This window comes from Salminus brasiliensis, chromosome 13 (assembly GCF_030463535.1).
Source record: "Salminus brasiliensis chromosome 13, fSalBra1.hap2, whole genome shotgun sequence".
Lineage (NCBI taxonomy): Eukaryota > Metazoa > Chordata > Actinopteri > Characiformes > Bryconidae > Salminus > Salminus brasiliensis.
The window spans coordinates 20,643,369-20,668,594 of record NC_132890.1 but is presented as its reverse complement, the minus strand read 5'-3'; the positions used below and the strand labels follow the sequence as shown (position 1 = coordinate 20,668,594).

Genomic DNA, 25,226 nt, shown 5'->3' with positions numbered 1-25,226 from the left:
ACAAAGGATCTAACCCTCAATGTCATATAAAATTTTGACATAGGCTAGAGACTTAAGCAGCCAGTTAGCTAAAATTCTAAGGTAGTCTATTGGGGAGCCCATCACCCTGACACCGCAGAGTTATGGGAAGATATATAGATAGAGATTAGAGATACAGACTGATGTTCTCACCTGATTCTTCTTCATAAGTTGTTGCACAGCCTGTAAACTGCTTCCGTGCTCCTGCGATGTGGCCATGGGGAGGCGCTCCTGCACCCATAACTGAGAACACAAAACATGCGCAAATTCTTATAGTAACGTTGATTCTTTCATCCAGAGGATTTTGTACAGTCTGGAAACTGGAAGCAGTCTAAAGAAATCAACACTCACAATTTCGTCCTCCAGATCTCGACCCACTTGGTGCACCTCTTTGGAGGCCAACAGGATCCTCCTTCTCTCCTTAAGTGGCTCGATGAGCCGGACGATCCGAGTTTCCACGGTAGCCTGTCGGTCGGATACCACATCCATAATCTGACCTTGCTGAGGGATGGAGGCAGCCTGAACCTGCAGATCTCCAACTTCCTTATACCACTGCTCCATCTGATTCTCCATCATCTGCAGAGGGAGAGAGTGAGACAGATAGAGAAAGAGAGACAGAGAGAAAGAGAGATAGAGAGAGAGAGTGGCGGAAGAACGAATGCAAAGATAATTTCAGATAAAGCTGCAAGACTAAAATCATCAGATAACACTGAGAGAAGGACTGGAAGGAAGACAAGTGATGAGGACAGACATAGACAACAAAAGAGAGAGAGCTAGAGACAGATACAGAGAGAGAGAGAGAGAGAGAGAGAGAGAGAGAGAGAGAGAGAGAAAGTGGAGGGATAATGAGAATAAAAGGACAGTAGGAGAAACATTTAGGTAAATAGTTAAAAGTGATGCCACCAAAAAACATGGAGTAGAGGAAAGGAGGGTATAAAGAACACCAGGAGGACAGACGGAAGAGTGAGTGATTACATCAGCATAAGCCTCCCAACCCCATCCATTCCCAGCGTTCAGATATCAGATTATTCTAGAGATGATTAAGACCAAATTTATAATTACTATATATCACTACTCTCACACAAAAACCTTGTAAGGTCATGGATGAAAGTGTTGGCACCCCTGAATTGTTGCAATTACACATGTTATAAACGTGTTCATTTTCTTTGCGTGTATGGGAACAGCACACACACACACACACACACACACACACACACACACACACACACACAAAAAGCCAAAATTTATATAATTTCATGAAAAACTCCGGACAAAATTATTGGCACCCTCAACTTAATATTTGGTTGCACACCTTTTGGAAAAAATAACTGAAATCAATCGCATCCTATAACCATCAACAATCTTATTACACCTCTCAACTGGAACTATGGCCCACAGTTCTTTTGCAAACTGCTCCAGGTCTCTCATATTTGAAGGGTGCCTTCTCCCAACAGACATTTTAAGATCTCTCCACAGGGGCTTTAGATCCAAATTCATTGCTGGCCTCTTCAGAACTCTCCAGCACTTTGTTTCCATCTGTTTCTGGGTGCCTTTTGCAGTATGTTTGGGGTCATTGTCCTGCTGGAAGACCCATGACCTAAGACGCAAACCCAGCTTTCTGACATTGGGCCCTACATTGCGACCTGAAATCCTTTGGTAATCTTCAGATTTCATGATGCCTTGCACACTGTCAAGACACCCAGTGCCAGAGTCAGCAAAACAACCCCAAAACATCTTTGAACCTCCCTCATATTTGACTGTAGGTAGTGTGTTCGTTCCTTTGTATGCTTCATTCCGTTTTGGTAAACAGTAGAATGTTGTGCGCAACTCGCTAAGGTTTTCTTGGGTAAATAGCAAAGCACTTTGTAAGTCGCTCTGGATAAGAGCATCTGCTAAATGCCATAAATGTAAATGTAATGTGCTTTACCAAAAAGCTCTATCTTGGTCTGTCCACAAAACGCTTTCTGTCAGAAGGAGGGATTCTGGAGAGCGGCTGCACACTGCAGTGGCATTCCCCTCGTTAACTTCATGCACCTGGGACCTGGGACTGTGGATACAGAAGCACTTGTTCCCCTGCTTTCCCCTGTTTGAAATTTTATTTTATTGTATCTGAAGCGTTGCTTTGTGTTTTTTTTGTTATCCACCCATTTTTGGTTTTGAGTTCTCCTTCTGCCCCTGTCCCCTCCTAAGCTAGGCTCAGGTGTTAGTCCTGCCCTGTTTCTGCTTATGTCCTGTTTGTCCCTCGTGTACCCAAGCTCCAGTCTCTTCCCAGTCCCAGGTTTGTTTTGTTACAGTCCAGTCTAAGTTGTCAAGTTGGTATTGTTTGTTATTTTTGTCCCTTAGTTACTGCTGCATGCAGACCAGGCATGACAGGCACACACAGACACACAATGCAAAGATTGAGTCAACCTCTCTCCTTTTTATCTGGCTTCAGGTGTGAATTTCTATTTTTTTATATTGCCCACACCTGTTACTTGCCACAAGTGAGTTTAAATGAGCATAACATGCTTGAAACGGTGTAAATTTTGTTCAGCCCATTTTTGGAGTTTTGTGTAAAATTCTGTAAATTATTTTCTGTTTTTTTGTGTTGTTCCAATACTCACAAATGGAATAAACAAGTGTATAACAACATGAGTAACTGCAACCATCTTCTGGGAGAAACACACCAAAGACACAGGAGGAACCTTCAGGATAAGTCAATGTAAAAATGTTATCCAAGTTTGTGAAGTTGTAAAGAACAACTGCCAGATTCACATGATGTCAAAAGGTTAAAAAAATAGGGATACAATTTTGCTTTACAGCAACAACACACATAAGCCATACTTCATCTGTAAAAACACAGGAGAATGAAACCTGATTCTCCGAGAAAGAGAACAACATCTTTCAATGAAACTGAGTTTGTGACTACACTTGTGTTTGTAAATGCCACCACTTCTGTTTTCCCTACTATGCTGATTCCGCTGCACCGAATGCAGAAGTGTAGGAAGGGTCTGTTTTCTTTTATCTTTTTTGTCTTCAACTGTTATATATATATATACATAAGCCAATTTTCTAGTCCTAACCTTGTTGACTCAAACTGTGTGATGCAGCATACACTGAACACACTAAATAAAAATGTGCTAATTGACTTCTGTTTGACGTTAATAAAGTTCAATAACTCAAATAACTAAAGTCAACTATATATAATGACTTTACTTGCTTGGTATATGAAGAGCTAACTGAATCTGAACTACAGCATGTTGATGCACACAATGGCTGGGGAGGAGAAAATGATCTGGGCACCCTCACACACACATGCACCACACACTGCAATACACACACATTTAGTCTTAGGTGGTGGGGCACAAAACAGCAACCCACAATTCACAGACTGTGGAGTATCCGGTGTGTATTCTGTGATTCTGCCCCATCACAAATACAAAAGAGCACACTGTGGCTCCGGCAGCACAGAGGAGCGCAGGAGAGCAAGAGATGGAAGGATGATGAGTAGTCATGATAGAAAGGAAGCAATAAAGAAAAAGAAAGAAAGGAAAGGAAAAAAAATAGAAAAAGAAAAAAGGAAAGAAAGAAAGAAAGGAAAGGAAAGGAAAGGAAAGGGAAGAAAGAAAGAAAGAAAGAAAGAAAGAAAGAAAGAAATGAAAGGAAAAGAAAGAAAGAAAGGAAAGGAAAGAAAGAAAGAAAGAAAGAAAGAAAGAAAGAAAGAAAGAAAGAAAGGAGGGAAAAGGAAAAGAAAAGAAATGGAAATGAAACCAGAAAAGATCAAAGAAAGAATTACAGAAAGAAAGAAAAAATTAAAAGATATAAAGAAAGAAAGAAATGAAGGGAAAAGAAAGAAGGAAAGAAAGAAAAAGAAACAAAAGGAAAATAAATGAGAAAGAGTAAGAAAGAAAGGATGGAAGGAAGGAAGATAAATGAAGGTGGAAAAAAGTAGAGGAACAGAAATGAGAAGGTGCTACAGTACCGCTGATGGTGATGGTTGGGTGTGGATGGAGGACAAATTGAGCTCAGATCAGTTCTAACCACGCCGCTGTCAGAGAGACCACAACCCGTTAATGAATAAAACACAGAGACACGAGAGCCGCGAACTGGAGCCGAGACACGGAACAGAAACCAAACATCATCCGCTCGAGCATGAAAAAGAAAAAATCACATGATTAAAAAAATAAAAAAGTGACACAATCTAAAACAGAATATCTTAACATGTTCCTCAAGCAGTTCTAAAATCAGTGGAGAAGCTGAGGTGAAGAAAGTTAACGGTAATAGTCACACTTCTGAAAATCATAAACATGCTCAGAGACCTGCAGTTTCTTCAGCTGCTTGTTGACAGATGTGAGGTCCTGGCCAAGATCTCTGTGGGACAGCTGACCCTCCAGCTGCTGCAGCCGCTGATCCAGGCTGGAGTAGCTCTGAGCCAGAAGGTCAGCCCGGCTTGCCTCAAACAGCTGCCTGGCCTTGGCCTGAGTGGTGCTCTCCAAGTCTAGCCAGCACTCCCGGATTTCGCTCAGTTTCTGCTGGACCACAGAGCTCAGCTCGGGTTTCTCCTGCATCAGCTTCTGGCCTTCCTGTGGACAGAGAGAGGAGCATCAGTGGTAGAACATGAGCAGACAACTTAGAAGCTACCGGCCCATTATCGATCCTGAGGAGTATGTGATAGCAGTAGTTAAACCTAGTTTTCAGAAAGAGGGAGTAGAGTTGACATACTTTGGGTTCTGATAGAGGGAACAGAGTAGGGATAGTTTGGGTTCTGATAGAGGGAACGCAGTGAACAGAGTCTGGGTTCTGACAGAGGGAACGCAGTGGGGATAGTTTGGGTTCTGATATAGGGAACACAAGGGAAAAAGTTTGGGTTCTGACTGTGGAGAGCATTTGGATCTTATAGTGGGAACAGAGTGGGGATAGATTGGGTTCTGACAGAGGGAACAAAGTAGGGATAGTTTGTGTTCTGATAGCAGGAACAGTGTTGAGAGAGTTTAGGTTCTGATAGAGGGAACAGTGGAGAGAGTTTTGGATCTAATAGATGGAACACAGTGAGAATAGTTTAGGTTCTGATAGCGGGAACACAGTGGAAAGAGTTTGGGTTCTCATAGAAGAAAGAGTGGAGAGCGTTTAGTTCTTATAGTGGGAACAGAGTGGAGATAGTTTAGGTTCTGATAGAGGGAACAGAGTAGGGATAGTTTGGGTTCTTATAGCAGGAACACAGTGGAGAGAGTTTGAGTTCTGATAGAGGGAACTGAGTAGGGATAGTTTGGGTTCTGATAGTGGGAACAGAGTGGAGATAGTTTGGGTTCTGATAGAGGGAACAGAGTAGGGATAGTTTGCGTTCTGATAGCAGGAACACAGTGGAGAGAGTTTGGGTTCTGACAGAGGGAACAAAGTGGGGATAGTTTCGGTTCTGATAGCTGGAACAAAGCAGGGGTAGTTTGGGTTCTGATAGTGGGAACAGAGTGGAGATAGTTTAGGTTCTGATAGAGGGAACAGAGAAGGGATAGTTTGGGTTCTTATAGCAGGAACACAGTGGAGAGAGTTTGGGTTCTGACAGAGGGAACAAAGTGGAGAGAGTTTGAGTTCTGATAGAGGGAACAGAGTAGGGATAGTTTGCGTTCTGATAGCAGGAACACAGTGGAGAGAGTTTGGGTTCTGACAGAGGGAACAAAGTGGGGATAGTTTCGGTTCTGATAGCTGGAACAAAGTAGGGGTAGTTTGGGTTCTGATAGTGGGAACAGAGTGGAGATAGTTTAGGTTCTGATAGAGGGAACAGAGTAGGGAGAGTTTGGGTTCTTATAGCAGGAACATAGTGGAGAGAGTTTGAGTTCTGATAGAGGGAACTAAGTAGGGATAGTTCGGGTTCTGATAGTGGGAACAAAGTGGGGATAGTTTGGGTTTTGATAGCGGGAACAGAGTAGGGATAGTTTGGGTTCTGATAGCGGGAACACAGTAGAGAGAGTTTGAGTTCTGATAGATGGAACAGAGCAGGGATAGTTCGGGTTCTAATAGCGGGAACACAGTGGAGAGAGTTTTGGATCTAATAGATGGAACAGAGTGAGAATAGTTTAGGTTCTGATAGAGGGAACACAGTGGAAAGAATTTGGGTTCTGATAGAAGGAAGAGTGGAGAGCGTTTGGTTCTTATAGTGGGAACAGAGTGGGGATAGTTTGGGTTCTGATAGTGGGAACAGAGTGGAGATAGTTTAGGTTCTGATAGAGGGAACAGAGTAGGGAGAGTTTGGGTTCTTATAGCAGGAACACAGTGGAGAGAGTTTGAGTTCTGATAGAGGGAACTAAGTAGGGATAATTCGGGTTCTGATAGTGGGAACAAAGTGGAGATAGTTTTGGATCTAATAGATGGAACAGAGTGGGAATAGTTTGGGTTCTGATAGAGGAAACACAGTGGAAAGAGTTTGGGTTCTGATAGAAGGAAGAGTGAAGAGCGTTTGGTTCTTATAGTGGGAACAGAGTGGGGATAGTTTGGGTTCTGATAGTGGGAACAGAGTGGAGATAGTTTGGGTTCTGATAGAGGGAACAGAGTAGGGATAGTTTGCGTTCTGACAGAGGGAACAAAGTGGGGATAGTTTGGGTTCTGATAGCGGGAACAGAGTAGGGATAGTTCGGGTTCTGATAGCGGGAACACAGTGGAGAGAGTTTTGGATCTAATAGATGGAACAGAGTGGGAATAGTTTGGGTTCTGATAGAGGAAACACAGTGGGAAAATTTTGGGATCTGATAGAGTGGGGATAGAGGGAACAGAGTGGGGATAGTTTGGATTCTGATAGAGAAGTAACAGACTATACTCTTCTGTGAAGGATTTACACTAAATGTTGTAGATGTACAGTAGATGATTTGATTTCCTTCTGGTAGAGAGTGAGAGCATCAGTGATGTCAGGTTCTGATGTTGGATGATTAGTTCTGCTACTCCAATTCTTCCCAAAGGTAACATGAAGCGCCATCACTCCATAGAGCACAGTTTCACTGCTCCACAGCCCAGTGCCAAACTCACTCAGTAGACTGACTCTCCAGCTACTTTGTAAGAGTACATTTTTAAAGCCTCCTGCTTAACCATTTTTCAACCACATTTCTTCATTTTGAAGCTCTTATGCATGCTTTCATCTCCAGCTGTTAGACTATTTCAGTTCTCTTCTTGCAGGAAATATTAGATCTTTCTCTCTGACGCCCCAGACGGTTCTGAAGTCTGCTGCTCGACTTCTCACTCGTACACAGCCTTCACATCACACCTACTCCAGTCTCACCTACTCTCCTCCACTGTCTCCCAGTAAACCAGCACATGCAAATCTCCTGCTTGCACACACACTCCACTGAGCCATCATTAATAATAATAATGATAAGGATATGAAATAATAGTAATAACAATATAATACATTTAAATAGTGATTTAATTAGTATAATTGTACAGTTATCAGTGTACAGTTATCAGAATTGTCTTGTGGGTTGGATTTTTGAATTTTTCCAACACCTCCTTTTGAAGCTGGTGATACACATGATACACCACTGACAACACCTAGCAACAACATAGCGACCACGTAGCAACCACCTTGCAACAACATAGCGACCATTTAGCAATACCATAGCAACCACTAAACATCTCCATGGCAACCACATAGTAACACCACAGGAACCACAGTTTCACCCTGTTGGCCACATATCACATATAAGCTGTTCAACTACGCTCCCATTATAATTTTCTAGTATTTTTTAGTCTTGTAATCTTATTAGTATTGGTTATAGTTATGGTAATTGCAGTAGTAGTAGTATTTATTTTATAAAACAGTCTGGCTCAGACAATACATACACAACACACACAGAAAAGCATTGAATTCCCCTATTCTAATTCAAATCCACAGTGGCCCCAAGCGCACATGGACCAAACACAAAAGACAGACAGATGGACTAACACACACATAGCATTTCTGTCTGAAGGCTGGGTGTAGTGGGGGTTGGGATGGTCAGCGGTGACCATGGAAAAGGTACCCAAGGACACAAATCAGGTCGGCCTGCAGCCTACAAACCCAGACACACACACAAACACACACATAGACATCTACCTAAAGACACTGCAGATTAAATCAAATTAAATTAAATTACATTAAGTTTGTTAATTACTAAAGTCTACAGTCTAATAAATCTAAATAATTGTCATTATTATTGCTATTATTACTATTATGTCTTATGACCTCAGAATTTGAATTCTGAGCATGCTGGTTTAAAACTATAGTTTGTCTGAAAAACTCCAACTCAATCAGTCAAAACATGACTCCAGTTACATCTGAATTAAAGGTTTTAGAAAGAATCACATACAACAGTGGTGGGAATCTGTAGGTATCTCACTATTCGATTCGATTCTGCTTCATTTCCCTGCGATGTGATGATAAAACAATTATCAGAGCATCTTGATGTATCTTTTTTCCTATACAGGTTTCCTTTTTTCTCACTGTGTAATTCTACATGGTACTTGAAAGCAAGGTATTGGAAGCAAGGTATTTAAAAGGATTCATAATCAAGTGAACTGGAAAGGCTTGCAGTTGGGCTGTGGTGGAAACAAAACATAGTAATAGTGCCTCCCTAGTAGCCTTAACACAGTGAGCAACTTGAGCGCTTGCTGAGAGGCCAGGTTTAGTGGGTGGGCATAGCATTTTACCTGTGGGAGTTCAGCAGCAACAACCATGTTGGAGTGTTTTCTGTAGCTAAACCTAAATCTTCCTAGGTTGTGTTAAACTGCTGTAGGCTGAAAGGGGAGGGCTTAAACTGCTGTAGGCTGAATGGGTGGGTTTAAACTGCTGTAGGCTGAGTGTACGGTGCTAAACTGATAGATGCTGAATGGGTGGGGCTAAATTGCTGGAGGTTGAATAAAGAGACATAGTAAATTTATATGGTTTTGTTTTTGTGACAACTGAAAAGATATGTTTTTCTTTATATGGGCCCTTTTTATGGATGTGTGTGTGAGGGTGTGTGTGTGTGTGTGTGTGTATGAGCCTGTGTGTGTGGTTGAGCAGACCAAACTGACTGATTCGCACAGAATAAGTAGGCTAAACATGGCGCTCAGAGAATTGTTATATAACTCTCTCTCTCTCTGTCTTTCTCTCTCTCTCTTTCTACTCCCAACAGGCTCCCTTTCACAGGGACTCCACACACACACACACACACACAACATTGCTCACTTCAGTGGCAGAACTCACAGAGATGTGCACCAGAGAGGGACAGGAGTAGGAGAAAAAGAGAAGGAGAGAGAGGCAGAGAAAGACAAAGTGAGGAGATAAAGAAATTATTATTATTATTATTATTATAATATATTATATATTATAATACAAAAACTACTCCTCTTCAGTAAGTTTAGCCTCATGTTTAAATCAATGGTAATTAAAAATTGCACTCACTCACTCACTCACTCACTCAAACTAATCTGATTATCTGCTCTACTACACTTGTATCTGCTGATGTTGTGAGACAGAACTGTTCCCACACTGAACACTGAAGAGAACTAAAAACAGTGTGGGCGAGAGAGACAGACAGAAGCAGAGAAAGTGAGAGAGAGTCACCTTTGTTTCATTTCTCTAAAGCTCTACACAGCAGTGGAGGGGGGGTGGCGTGCAGGGAGCTACAGGATTAATTCGATAACGAGAGTCATTAATGATCTGATAGAGACATGGAGCTGCAGGAGTTGCTGGGCTTAAGAGAGAGAGAGAGAGAGAGAGAGAGACACCTCAACACACTCACCATCGAGACCAAACACAGAGATGTTTTATCTCTCAGGAAATACAGTGCTCTGTAGTCAGGTATAAACACTCAGTGTCTACTGAGTGCTTCTGCTACTGTCTCATTATTTATTATTTAGTATTATTAGTATTATTTTATTGTCTACTGGTATGCAATATGTAATCTCCAATAAATATATGATATTAAAGCATGTCCTCAAAATAATCATTACAAAGAGTGAAGGATAATGAACAAATCAGTTTACTGCTATTTCATTTACTGTATGTTTACTCACTATGTGTACTACCAATGTACACACCTGAAATGTGTACTGTACTGCTGTACACTGACATTATTTTTGATTAATTAGTAGTAGTAACAGTGGTTGCATTATTATTATTCTTATTATTATTCTTATTATTCCATTGATGGTGCTGGAAGTAGTATTATTAATAATAAAGCAGTTATAGTAATATAATTATGAATAATTATCAAAAATTAGGAGAAGCAATATATGTGTAATATCAGTAGTCATATAGTAGTACTACAGTATAGCAGTTTTATAGCAGTAGTAGCCGTACTAGTAATATATATTTTTTGCATAAATATTTAATATTGTAACCTGTGACTATTCGACACAGGCCTTCAGAATACATATGGTCATAAATCCAGTGAAAGGCAGTAGCTTAGTGATCCCCCTCACTCTGAGGGTCAAAAAATAATTAACTAATGTAATAAATTGTCTTACTTTTATTTTTCTTGCTTTTTATTTTTTTTATTTAAGTACATTTAATTTCCTAAATACTGTCTTTACTGTATGACAACTGTAATCATGTCCTGGTGTTTGTTTTTGACATAAGCAGTTCCTGAGAATGGTATGCTTTTTAGGCAGTAAATAAATCAATCTGAACATCACTCAGAAATATGGCTGCAACAATTTACAAGATTGATAGATCAGACTTGCGTCTAAAAGGAAAACAATCAAAGATGAAGAGTCGGAAATGTTTAACTGAACTCAGCCCTATCCTGGGGTCTAGCGGAGTTGTGCCCAGAAGAAATACTGTAACACTCAGAGACTAAAATCCTGCTGTAGAATTATTCAGATACAACAACAAAATCAAGTGAAGTCTAAAGACCTCTCAAATCTATTATAAATAAGGCCAGTCGGAAAATACTGCCCACCATTCCTGCTCTACTGGCTCTATAATGGTGTGCTGGGCTTGGACACTCTGATTGCTACTTGCCATTTGTGTTACAGTCTTTCTAAGAATGCAGAGCCGTATACGGTGACTACTCTTGGTTCTGACTGCCCATAATAGGACATTTCTTTAGTTTAGACTCTGACTTTCAGTTTTTCTAAAAATCAAATCTGTCGCTGCTTCCTCTTGCCCAGCTTTTGAAGCCTCATCACTTCCGTTCAGCTTCCTGACCGGAGAAAGAAATGACCTTCAAACACGGAAAGGGAGAGAACGTTGCCTAGCAACTCAAACAGCCCCCCCCACCGCCCCCTGCCACACACACACTACCCCCTCCCTCATCGCCCCTGCGCCTGCCAGCTAAACCATACTGTACATACATCCCTCCATCATCTACACAAATCATACGGTCATCAGCTTCTTCACACTCACTGAGCCAAACCCTTTACCACACACATACTAACATTTATACAGACACCGTTTACAGCATTCAACACCTTTATATCCTCCAGAACTTGCTCCATAGTTTTACTAAATGCTACAAATGATGTCAAAATGATTACTTATTTTTTCATTATTTTGCTTGTTGTGTTTATTAGGATTTTGTGAAAAGAAATAATGACCACCTGTTAATGAACAGTAAGTTTAGCTTCATCCAGCCAAACTGTAGGCCTACGCAGCGCTAAAGAACAGCTAAGCAAAACATAATCCACATAGCGGACACTTCTACTGGACCTTCATTTCAAGCTTCTGCAAAGTGACCTGAAATAACAGCAGCATTATGGCTTATATTGGGATTCATCAATACTTATTCTTAATAATTCCATCCAACGGGAAAAAACAACCAAAAGGAAACACACACAGGACTAACCCAGGTTTCTTTTCATTTCTTTGAACAGACAGTTGTGCAAGTTACAGTTCAGTCCATCCAGTGCCATATAGTGCCCTTGAGGTAGCTTATACAGTCTGCAGAGTGTTATTTAAGCAAGTGTGAACATTAGCATTTTGAACGTGTTTCCACACACAAAAATGGTGCACAAAAATCTTCCTCATCCAATCCATCATTATTCCATGAGCTGAAATAAGATGATAAAACAAGACTTTTGGTGAGGAGGAGAAGGGGGGACAAAAAAACTATACTATAAAAAAAATACTATTCAAACAAATACTATAGTGATACTCCTAAACCACTACAGTTCCCACAATACTATGCAAATCCAACAGGTTCCAGCTTAAGGTTTATAGATGGCACCTGAATTTGTGAAATTACCGTATTTCATCTAAATATGTATTTTATGTGACCGTACACACCAACCCATGATGATTCAGTACTGTTACTTTCATAATACCCATCCATACTCATACCTATCAATACCCACACCCTTCCATACCCATTCCCATTCATACAAATCTTTACCCATACCCATCCCTCCTATCTATAACCATAATCATTGATATACATTCCCATCTATACCTATACCCATACCAATCTATACCCATACCCATCCATACACATACACATCTATATTCATACCTATCTATTATCATACTGATCCATGGCTATCCTTACCCATACCCATCGGTACCTATCTATACCCATAGCCATCCATACAATCTATAACCATACCCATCCATACAATCTATACCCATATATATCCACACAATCTGTACCCATACCTATACCTTTCCATGAGGGGGAGGAGAAGGAGTGGGGGGTAAACAAGACTACAGTCACTATAGTGATACTACTGAACCATTACAGTTCCCACAATGCAAATCCAAAACTTACAGCTTAAGGTTTCTGGGTGGCATGCGCACTTGTGACTTCTCTTTGTAACTGCGAGCACTATACCTTGGCCCTCATACCGTGACAGTTCAGTACGAATACACACATCATTACACTCCTTATAGCCATGTATAGCCATCAATACTCATAGCCATCTATATGCATCCCCATCCATATCCACACCCATCAGTGCCCATCAATATCCATACCTATTCATACTCACACAAACTATACCCCTCCCTATCCCCATCCATCCCCATCCGTTGGCATCTATACCCATACTCATTCATACAAATGAATCCATTTACAATTGTACCAATCTATACCCACACCCATCTATATCTTTCTATACCTATACCCATCCATACACATACTCATCCATACCATCTATACCCATCTATACCTATACCTATCCAAACACACCCATACCCATCTATACCTATACCCATCCAAACACACCCATACCCACCCATGTTCATCTATACCCATCCCCATTCATACCCATCAGTACCTATCAATATCCATACCCATCTATACCTATACCCATCCGTATGCATCTATACCCATACACATACCCATCCATACACATACCCATCAATACCATCTATACCCATCCATACCCATACCCATCCATGCACACTCATCCATTCCATCTATACCCCTCCATACCCATACCCATCCATACACATACTCATCCATAACATCTATACCTATACTCATTGAAATACACCCATTTCTACCATCTATACCCATCTACACCTATTCATCTAAAAGAAACCAGGGCAACCAAATAAAACAAACTTATATACATACATCATTCATAAAGGCACAGTAACAAAAACAGCCTGTTTAATTATAAGGGCTAAAGAGAGACTGGAACACGGTTGTGCAGAAATTAATGATCATTGGGTTTTTTTGGTTAAAAAACCCACACCTTTTTCTGTTCTCTTGTGACTTTACCAAGTAATAAAGGAGCAAAGCAGGACAGATGGAGTGTAAAGTAGAGCAGAGACACACTCAGAAATATCCAGGACACGCTCAGAAACTCACAGAGATCAGCATTAGAGCTATTAATGGAACTCAGTTCAGGGTTAGGAAGACTGTAACACAGAAATAAGTCCAACAATCAGATCTAAAATACAGCAGCTACACGACAACAGCCAAGAGAGGGTAGGTAACACACTCCACACTGTTATTCCACTGACCCATAACACACTCCACACTGTTACACTTATGACCTGTAATACCCTCCACACTGTTACATCACTGACCCGTATAACACACCCCACAATGTTACACCACTGACCGGTAACACAATCCACATTCTTACACCACTGACCTGTATAATACAGCCCACACTGTTACACCACTGACCGGTAACACAATCCACATTCTTACACCACTGACCTGTATAATACACCTCACACTGTTACACTACTGACCTGTAATACCCTCCACAGTTACATCACTGACCCGTATAACACACCCCACACTGTTACACCAATGACCTGTAACACACTCCATATCACAAACCTGAAAAAAAGCTGAAACTTGTTTTCCTGACAAACATCCAATATCTGTATTTAAACTTAAGCTTCTATAAACGGGAATAGCAACACCAGTTACACCACTGGCCTGTAACACACTCCAAACAGTTACACCACTGGCCTGTAACACACTCCAAACAGTTACACCACTGGCCTGTAACAGACTTAGTAACACACTCCACACAGTTAAACCACTGACCCGTAACAGTCTTAGGGTTGTATGTCAGAAGATATTCAGGCAATAGAGGAATTGGTAACAACCAACACTGAAGAGATAATACTACAATCTGAGAAGTAAAAAAATTTTGAAAAGCAGCTGAAGCAGAAAGTTAATTCCACCTCAAGGTTTTTGAAAAGCCATCACTGTCTCAAATTAAGCTCCGGCTGTGCTGCTCTTTCCACTGATTCAGGGATTAACACAATATTCAAGACATGAGAGTAACGCAGTTTGGCTGAGTCGTGCTCTGTCTGAAGGTTTCTCTTTACACATTTGCTTAATACTTCTTCTTATGTTAACTCTCAGAGTCACACACTACAACTGGCCAGCAACAGTGGGCTAAATCCCTACCCTACTAGCCTATCAGGGGTTTAGCCTACTAACACCAGGGGTTTCTAACAAAGTGGCCAGGAAGCATACATCTCATCAACACCAGGGGTTTGTAATAAAGTTGCCAGTAAGAGTTGTGCAAAATGTGCAAGTATTTGTCACTGTAATATGTACAGTGAAACGTGTCCCCCACATTTGACTCATCCGTGGTGGTGAACACACACACTAGTGAATTAGTGGCAGTGAGCACATAAACACCCAAAGCAGTGGGCAGTCAACTCCAGCGCCCGGGGAACAAGGGGGGTGAAAGGTATTGCTCAAGTGCCCAACAGTGGCAGCTTGCCAAGCACGGGTATCGAACCCACAATCAATAGCCCAGAGCTCTAACTGCTGAGCCAGCACTGCTCCATGTCCAGACTTCTAACACCAGGGGTTTCTAATAAAATGGCAAGTAAGAGTATAGCCCACCAACACCAGGGGTTTCTAATTTATTGGCCAGTAAGAGTGTAGCCTACTAACCCAAGGGGTTTCTAATATAGTGGCCAGTAAGAGTCCAGACTACTAACAACAGGGCTTTCTAACAAAGTGGCCAGGAAGTGTACAGCCCACCAACACCAGGGGTTTCTAATAAAGTGGCCAGGATGTTTAGTTTAGAAAAGGTGCTGATGCCCAGAAAGAAGAACTAAAGAATAGCTGCTTTACCATCTCGATCTTGTCCAGCCACTCCTTGTTCTGTGCGAGTTCCGCCATGAAGGCCTGATGTTTCAGCCATTTTTTATGCAGCTTCTGCGTCTCATCACGGGACGCATCGCGAGCCATTAGCATCTTCTCTGCCACCCAGTCTCCGAGCTGAAACACACACGAAACACACATTATACGCCATGTTTGCTGTCATATGTAACACACACACACACACCATGTGGACCTCCTACTTGAACACAAATTGAATAACATTACAATAATAATACAATCTATGTTTGTTTATGTAGCACATTTGATGCAGTGATATTTGAGCAGCTGAGCTGCAGCACTGTATGAAAGGTGCTATATAAACAAATATTATTAATAAGCAGAGCAATAAATCAACATAATGTAAATGCACCCATAGAAATTTTTTGTCCCTAACAGAGTCAGTAGCACAATGTAAACAGTAGTGTTAAGTACTGTGAAGCCCACACACTGACATCTACAAATACTATACTATTAGTAATAATATATCCCATATGTCATAAGTCATGGGATAGCAATATGTACATTTTTGTGTTTCCTTAGGGAACGGAGTGGGAATGCCCACACCTGTATAAGCTGGAAGGTGTTATCTTGTGAGGCTGAACACTAGTTAGTGTGCTCATTGCAAGGCAACGTGAATTACTGTAGTTCGAGCGAGGCCTGATAGTGGGTGACAGATTGATGGGACATTCCATTTCCGAAGTTGTGCAGGTATTTAGCATTCCTTGAGCCACAGTGTGACCAGGAATGCTTCATAGAAGGAACTACCACCCACAGTGGACAGTGGAATAATAAGATATCTTAATAATAAGACACAAGACATCATATATATCATACATATATATATGCATGTCAGTACCTATATATCACCAAACAAATATAGTAATATTTTAAAGCAGCTATATGAAATATATCCCATATGCTCCATATATGCAAGAATGAACTACTTTGTAAAATGCTCTTTAGAAAACACAATAAGTGAATTTTTTTTTAATTTACAAAAACAAACACACACACACACATACACACACGTGCACGCCTCAAGCAGAATTACCGGCAGTGATCAGCAAGAGGAACAGGATTCTGTCACTCAGAGAGGAACCCGCATTCTCCACCCCGACCAAAATCAAAACACTACAGCTCTGCCGAGAGTCAGAACCCGAACAATAGCTGAGAACGTGACGGAGGAGTGAGAACAAGCTTCAGATGATCAGGTCTCAGAAGTCAGAGTGAAGCCTGGCCTGTGGGAGACCGTGTCCAGCCCACAGCTAGGCGGAGGGAAACGCTCCATCATCAAACACAGCACAACAGAGCAGTTCTGAGACACCAGAGAGAGGTTCTGAGAGTGAGGCCTGCCCCGAGAACAGACCTGACGGTGTGAGCCGTATCCGCGGCAACAGGGGTTGGGGGGTTACAGAGAGTGAGAGAGAGAGAGAAAGATAAACAGAGAGGCGGAGAGAGGAGAGTGATGAATACTGAGCGATAGAAAAACAGAGGAGATAGAGAAACACCAAACAAAGCTACAGAGCGAGTGAGATAGGTACAGAAAGAGCAAGAAGAGAAAGAGAGAGAGATAGGTGTGGGTGTTGAGGGTTTTTGGAGGTTTTCTCTCCCCTCCTCCTCCAAGCGCTTCGATCCCGCTCTTCACTGTGTTTCCACGGCGCCCTGACCCTCCTCACAACCAACACTGTATTCCTCCGCTCCTCTTCTCCTTTATTCCCTTTCTCTCTCTCTCTCTCTCTCTCTCTCTCTCTCTCTCTCTCTCTCTCTCTCTCTCTCTCTGTCTCTCTCTCTCCGTTCTGAGAGATCAGGATGGGGTTGTTCCACTGAGCTTCGGCTTCCCTCCTGCTACAGCGTCTGAACACGAAGAGGCGTGAAAACGCACCGAGCGAGACAGAGAAACGATGCGCGAGAGGCGGAGGAGAGGGAGGAGGGGGCAAGGGAGGCATATGGTGAGAGAGAGAGAAAGAGAGCGAGAGAGACTATGTCGTCGCTCCTCGGCGTCAGCAGTGATGACGCTGGGTATTAAAGGGAGCGCAGGAGCAAAGGGAAAATGCAAAGAAGACGAAGGGGAACCACGGAACAGCCAGTCAGAGAAAGGAGGAAATGCAGTTTAAAGGTCGTCTTCCAGAAACAGCCCCACTCTGAAACCTTGTCTTTGATCGCAGTAACCTCTGAAGTAGTGCTGTCTAATATCAAGCACACTTCTAGTTCCGTATTCCTTTTTTTTTTACCATTAATAGTGAATTAATTACCATTAATAACTATGAGGCAATTTTTTTCTTAATAATTTTGCTGTGTTATCTGGTTTGCGATCCAGTGTTGACTAAAATAGAATGGGTTCCTTTTTTGAGTCTTGGTTCCTTTTAGTGGTTCCCCCTCTCGCTCTGAGGTAGTTTTTCCTGGGGACTCTTTGTGACAACATAGCTGTAAAAAAGTGCTATATACATACATTTAACTTGAAGGTTGTCCTTGTTAACTAGCAGGGTCTCCTTACTTCAAGATAACCTAATAGGATGTCTTTACTTTAGTATAACCCAACAGGATGTCCTAACTTTAAGATAACCCAACAGGATGTCCTAACTTCAAGATAACCTAGCAGAATGTCTTTACTTTAAGATAACCTAACAGGATGTCCTTACTTCAGTATAACCCAACAGGATGTCCCTACATCATGTTAACCTAATAGGATGTCTTTACTTTAAGATAACCTAACAGGATGTCCCTACATCAAGATAACCTAAGAGGGTGACCTAACTTCAAGATAACCCAACAGGGTGTCCTTACTTTAAGATAACCTAAGAAGGTGACCTAACTTCAAGATAACCTAGCAGGATGTCTGAACTTCAAGATAACCTAACAGGATGTCCTAACTTCAGTATAACCCAACAGGATGTCCTTACTTCAAGATAACCTAACATGATGTCTTTACTTCAGTAATACCCAGCAGGATGTCCTAACTTTAAGATAACCCAACAGGGTGTCCTTTCTTTAAGATAACCTAACAGGATGTCCTTTCTTTAAGATAACCTAACAGGATGTCCTTACTTTAAGATAACCTAACAGGATGTCTTTACCTTAAGATAACCCAACAAGACGTCTTTACTTTAAGATAACCTAACAGGATGTCCTAAATTCAGTATAACCCAACAGGATGTCCAAACTTTAAGATAACCCAACAGGATGTCCTTACTTCAAGATAACCTAACAGGATGTCTTTACTTTAAGATAACCTAACAGGATGTCCTTACTTCAAGATAACCTAACATGATGTCTTTACTTCAGTATAACCCACAGGATGTCCTAACTTTAAGATAACCTAACAGGATGTCTTTACCTTAAGATAACCCACCAAGACATCTTTACTTTAAGATAACCCAACAAGACGTCTTTACTTTAAGATAACCTAAGAGGGTGACCTAACTTCAAGATAACCCAACAGAGTGTCCTTAGTTCAAGATAACCTAAGAAGGTGACCTAACTTTAAGATAACCTAGCAGAATGTCTGAACTATAGGATAACCTAACCGGGTGTCCTAACTTCAAGATAACTTAGCAGGGTGTCCTAACTTTAGCATGTTTTACCCAAGGTACGAGAAAGCAATATGACAATATTTTATCAAAATATTTTCTCTCTATGTATGAGATAGTATTTGAATAGCAGTTTTTTTGTGTCATGTCACTCAATGTCACTACTGATGCTTTTTGTCTGCATGTCACAATATCATGATAAATATTGTGTATCATGAACAGGTCTTTAAATGTCACAATGTAATATTTTTTACTATATCTCCTACCCTTAACTCAAAGGGTGGTCAAACTTTGGTGTCTAAATGCTAGCATAAACCAAAGATGTCTACCTTAGGATAGATGTCTTAACTTTAGGCCAACCAAACAGGTGTTTTGTCTTGAGAATAAATCAAAGGGCAGTTCTGGACTGGACATCGAGAGTACCGTGAGATGTCCTGGACGGCCAGGCTAGATGATGTTCCAGTTGTTTTGCGCACACGAGAGCGAGAGAATAGAAAACACACATGTTTGTAAAGTCAGAATAATGGCAAAGTGTTGCAACAGTGAGCAAAGTGAGTGGAACTGAAACCCAAAGGAGAACCTCCGTAAGAGGAAGAACCACTGAGAGGAAACTAAGACTCAAAAAGACAACATTCCTAAGAGAAAGAACCATAAATAGAAACCAAGACTCAAGTAGAACATCCCTAAGAGCATGATGAGCAACCACTGAGAGAAACCAGGAACCAAAAAGAGAACCTTCCCTAAGGGCTAGGTCTGTCACAATAACAATATTTTTGAACTATATATTGTCCCATTTAATGCCACTAACATAATGATAATATAACAGCATAATATTACAAGTTCAGTCTTTTAAGAGTTTTATTATAGTAGTTTTAATAATAGTTTGGAATAATTATTTTTTTGCAATTCATACTGCCTGTCTGTATGATATGTTTAAATGCTGGGTTTGTTTATAAACAACTACTAGCCTTAAGTAACATGTTTTCACGTGTCTCAGTCTGCTTTACGTGTATAGAGGTGGCGTCATTGATGTGTTAATCATTGTGCGACTGGCTGAAATATTGGTGATGTTTTTATGGACACAAACATGCTGGTTCACACAATGGGAAAAATCAAGGTCAGCAAAAACGATTGAGGTCATGTCCACATATTGTACGTAATAACGTAATTATCGTGACAGGCCTACCAAGGGCATGAGGAACCGTCACTGAGTGGAACCAAGACTCTAAACAAGAACCTCCCTAGGATGCACTGAGAGGATCTCCACGAGGGCATGAGAGGAACCGAGACTCAAAAGTTTAACCTATTCTTTTCTGGACTGTACTGAATATGAAAGCATTAACAAATCACCTGCAGCGTGTAGTGTAACCACAGAGATTGGTGTAGTTTAACCATGGAAATGATTGTCGCATCACAATGGAAGTGGGTGTAGTATAAACATGGAAATAGTTGTAGTATAACCATTGAAATTGGAGTAGTGTAGTCATGGAAATGATTGTAACATAATAATGGAAGTGGCTGTATAAACATGGAAAAATGTGTAGAGTAACCATACAAATGTGCGTAGTGTAACCATGGAAACAAATGTAGAGCAACCATTCAAATGGGTGTAGTGTAACCATGGAAACAGATGTAGAGTAACCATACAAATGGGTGTAGTGTAACTATGGAACAATTATGTGGAGTAACCATGGAAATGGGTGTAGTGTAGCTATGGAAATGATTGTAACAACAATGGAAGTACGTGTAGTGTAAACTTGGAAATAGGTGTAGTGTAACCATGGAAACAGATGTAGGGTAACAATACAAAGTGCATGCAAACATGGAAATACATATAGTGCAATCATGGAAACGATTGTAGAACAATGGAAGTGGGTGTAGCGTAAACATGAGAAAAGGTGTAGTATAACCGTAAAAAAATTGGTGGAGTGTAACCATGAAAATGAATGTAGTGTAACCATGTAAATGGATTTTGTGTAACTATGGAAATTGGTGTAGTGTAAACATGAAAATGGGTGTAGTGTAAACATGGAAATGGGTGTAGTGTGACTATTAAAACAGGCGTACTATAACTATAGATATTGGAGTAACTGGGGTAGTGGATGTAGAGTAACTATGGAAATGGGTGGAGTGTAACCATAAAAATGGATGCATCGTAACTACGGAAATGGGTATAGTGCAATCGGCCTAGCCCACTGCTGCACATATCAGTGGCGTAGCTGTACTGCAAATGATGTTTATTGATCAGTGAAAGTGAACGTTTACAATCTGTACTTTCCCACAGTTTCTCCACTTGTTTTGATCAAACTACCAGTCAGACATGGAACAAAATGAAAGACGAGTCCTTCCCTGTTCTATGTTTACACCATCTGTGACCTGAGAGGGTTAACAGCACACACACTAAAATTTAAGTGGACCCTCAGCACTGCAGCAAAGAACATGTGCGCCATCCTCTGGATAAATTCTTTCTCTCTCTTTCTTACTCACTCTCTCTCTCTCACACTTTCTCTCTCAGCTGAATAAACGGTGAGTTGAGGTGCTGAATAATTGATTGTGGGCAGAAAGAAGCAGGCCGAGCCTAAATAAAGCTTCAGTACTGGATTGGAAAACACACTCACTTAACAGCCCTCTACTGTACAGCACACAATACTACACAATGACCCATTACCAAAACAACAGTGTGAGGTTCACCTAAAGTAGTTCACAGAACAAATTAGAGATGGCACCAATCCAGTATCAGGTATGGGTATGGATAGTATGGATATGGATGAGCATGGACAAGGGAATGGGTATAATTAGGCATGGGTACTGGTATGGGTGTGAATAGTATAAATGGCTATGATGGGCATGTATATGATAGGTATACATGGGTATGACTAGGTATGGGTACTGGCATGGGTTTGGATGATTTAGATGGGTTTGATTATGGGTATCAATGGCTATAGATATATATGGATTTGGCTATGAGTATGGATAGGTACAGATGGGAATAGACGGGTATGGCCATTGGTATGGTATGGATGATACAGACAGTTTTTGCCATGGATATGGTTAGGTACAGATGGTTACTGGTACGGATCAGTATAGATGGTTATGGACAGGTAAAGATGGTAGGAGGTATGGATGGGTAGAGATGAGTAGAGGTATGCATGAAAGTTTAGCGGAGTCAAGAGTGTGGTGCAGGTATGTTTGAAGAAAAAAAGGCTCTGCATTTCAAAACACCTTGCCAACTGTGATGCATGGGGTGGGGTTGTGTTGCACCATGAACCTGAAGGGTTTTGGAATGGCACTGACATTCCCCTGACCTAAACAAGCTGTGCAGCAACACGACTCAAAAATATCTCAGAACAAAAGGCCTTCTTTAGAGAAGAGGGGGAAAAACACAACTACAAGAAACTACAAGGGATTTAGCTACAAAGGTTCTGACGTAGTATGGTGTCCAAACTTTTGCAAAGGACACACTGATTATTTGTTTAATTGCTTTTGTTATGAAAAGTATTTGTACATTAAAATTTGCTATGCATTAATAACTGTGCTGTTTTTTATTATAGACTAATCTATAAAATATTATGAGTCTGTGTTTACCATTTCTAAAATAAAAAATGACCAAGGGTGCCCAAACTTTTGCATGAGACTGTATCTATATGTAATACAAATTCCAACCATAACCAAAAAGAAATGTTTTTGCCATTTTTCCTATCGTTTTACTGCACCAAATAAGGTAGATTAGTCCCAATTTTGCCTTTTTTTCTGAACGCCATGACATTTATTCATAAAAATAAACAAAAAAACATGTCCTACCTCATGGCAGTCCTGCAGGAACCTCTGCAGCTCCCACTGGTCATTGAGTTTACTGAGCCACTGCTGAGCCAGGTCACGGTTTTGGTTCCCTCTGTGGGCCAAACACAACCAAACAGGCAATAAACCACATCAGTCTGACTGTAAGCAGCGTGTAGCAAAGCAGGGGTTTAGATTTAGGAGGGGAGGAGGTGGCCGGGTGTCAGCCGGTTCCATTCAGAGCAGATTTCATGCTTTTTATTATCCCTCCTCCTTTCAGAGCAGAGTGGACCGTGTGTCTTCCTTTGTTGGGTCTCTAAAGAGAGGCGTTGTTTAAAATGTATGGCATCTGATGGAGCAGCTGCACTCTATTGTCCAAACCGAAGCGGACAGAGCGCCTGACAGGCAACAGCCGATGCAGTATTCAAAGGACCATATACATTCACAAAACACCAGCACAAAGCATAATGAACAGACATCAGTGGCTTAAATAAAACTGTCCAGTCTGGTGCAGATACTGATCTAGTGTGAACAGAAATTTATTCCACAATAAACATTCACATCAACTCATCTAAGAGAAGTTTTCTGCAATGTTTATTGTGTGTTTTTGTGTTTATTTATGTATTTTATTTTTCAAATTTCTTTAAGAAGTTGCTATTTGGTGAACACACATGTTCCAAATCTCATACACTTTGTCCAACATGCCTTTCCTCTGAACGTTGCTGGATCATTTTGTATTATGAGCCCAGTAACCTGTTTCCACAGCCCCCCTTGTGACCAGAATGGAGACATATATGTGTTTGGTGCAAATATGCCTCAACCCCTCTCTCAAAACTCCAGATTTTTATTAGTTTAGTGGTTCAGAACATGGTGTGGCTTACCTTAGTTTGTAAACGCGAACATCTCAACACAAACTTCCACAGAGCTGGGCTCAGTGATAAATTTTACCAAACTGTTCATTTAATACTGTGAGACTGTAAAAATGTGCTATACTCATTGACAAAAAAAATTGTAAGAATGGAATAAAACTGTCTATGTGTGAATATAATGATAATACATGATGATATAATGATAATTATTCCAATAATATATAAGAGATTTTAGAGCGAAAGGATAGGTATAATGGGGAAAACTGTACAATTTGGCTACGTGTCTAGCTTTCATTCAAGGTAAGATATGGTTTGGCATGGAGGCATACAGATTCCGTATGGCATCCTGCAGCATATTTTCTCACAGATGTTGCAGCTGGGCTTGTAGATCATCACTCGTAGGTTGCCGAAGTTCAGAAATGCTCGACTGGCATCCGGCCATGGAAGTGTTGTAATCTGGCAGAGACATTGCTGGGAAACCCTTGCTTTGTGTGGGCCAGCATTGTCCTGCTGAAAAGTGCACGTTGGAAGCCCTGCCATGAGGCGTAACACGTGTGGCCACAGAATGCACATATCGCTATCGCTAAGTGTCCCTCTTACCACACCTGGGGTGACTGACTGCTGTATGTTGTGTGGCTCCCTAGATCATCTCCACACCACGAGGTCTACATACTCTAACTCGACCAATGTCAGATCCCAAACAGAACCTAGATCACACTTTTTAAAGATGATACAGTTTTCTGTCTGAAGCAGTCCAGGTTTTTCTCGTTCCACCCATGTAAATAAAGGCCACGATGGCTGGCTGTCAATGGCAGCGTCATGGTTATGACACCAAATTTCTTTCTGCTAAGCGCCTGGAAATGGTCCGGGCAGAGACAGGGGTGTGTAATGAAGCCACCTGTGTCTGGATGGTGGACAAGCAAACTGTGGGGGTGCTCAAGCTTGTCAGTGGATCAAACAAACTCTCTACTGGTGGTCCATCTGAGCCTCTGAAGCCTGTCCACCATGTGTAAGTGCCATCATGTACCCACTGCTCCCAAGACCTCCTAACGCACTTTTACGCCCTCTTGTGGCAAGTAATCATTTACATATCTGCCTGAGATTTAACTACACACCAATTTTGCAGCCATCCGACATTTCTAACTGGGTGTGTTATTTTTTTTTGTCAATGAGTGAATTTTCTCACACCGTGAAAATTTTAAAACTGAAAAACTCTTAACAGGAATGGCAGCAATTACAGAATGACACAAGATCTAGAAAAGGTCTACTATTAGGCTCCTGTGAGAGGTCTCTGACCTGGTCGCGAGTAAATCCACCCGCTCTCTGATGCGCTCGGAGTAGATGTTGCTCTGGCTGATGAGACTCTCTCCTGCCTCTATCACGGCTTTAATCCGATGCAGGTTTAGCTCCATGGTGGTGGTGAACTCTTTGTGCTTCTTAATAGCTGCCTCCACTGTTCCCACAGTGGTGGGGAGCTCCACGTGGGCCAGGGCAGACTCCTGACAGGACAAGAAGACATGCTA

General features: G+C 41.2%; 1 protein-coding gene across 2 annotated transcripts in view; it reads right to left on the bottom strand.

Annotated features, from left to right (window-relative positions):
• Window positions 1-25,226, bottom strand: part of sptbn4b (spectrin, beta, non-erythrocytic 4b) — an 86,136-nt gene that overhangs the window by 17,524 nt on the left and 43,386 nt on the right. Inside the window, exons 18-23 of one of the 2 annotated variants that reach the window (XM_072695303.1) lie at window positions 25,000-25,202; window positions 22,859-22,949; window positions 15,501-15,647; window positions 4,317-4,580; window positions 370-594; window positions 172-261 (exon numbers count right to left, since the gene is read on the bottom strand). In XM_072695303.1, coding sequence (XP_072551404.1) covers window positions 172-261; window positions 370-594; window positions 4,317-4,580; window positions 15,501-15,647; window positions 22,859-22,949; window positions 25,000-25,202 — 1,020 coding nt within the window. Of the gene's footprint in view, window positions 1-171; window positions 262-369; window positions 595-4,316; window positions 4,581-15,500; window positions 15,648-16,581; window positions 17,487-22,858; window positions 22,950-24,999; window positions 25,203-25,226 lie in introns of those variants that run through there. The other variant, XM_072695304.1, reaches the window with a different exon arrangement.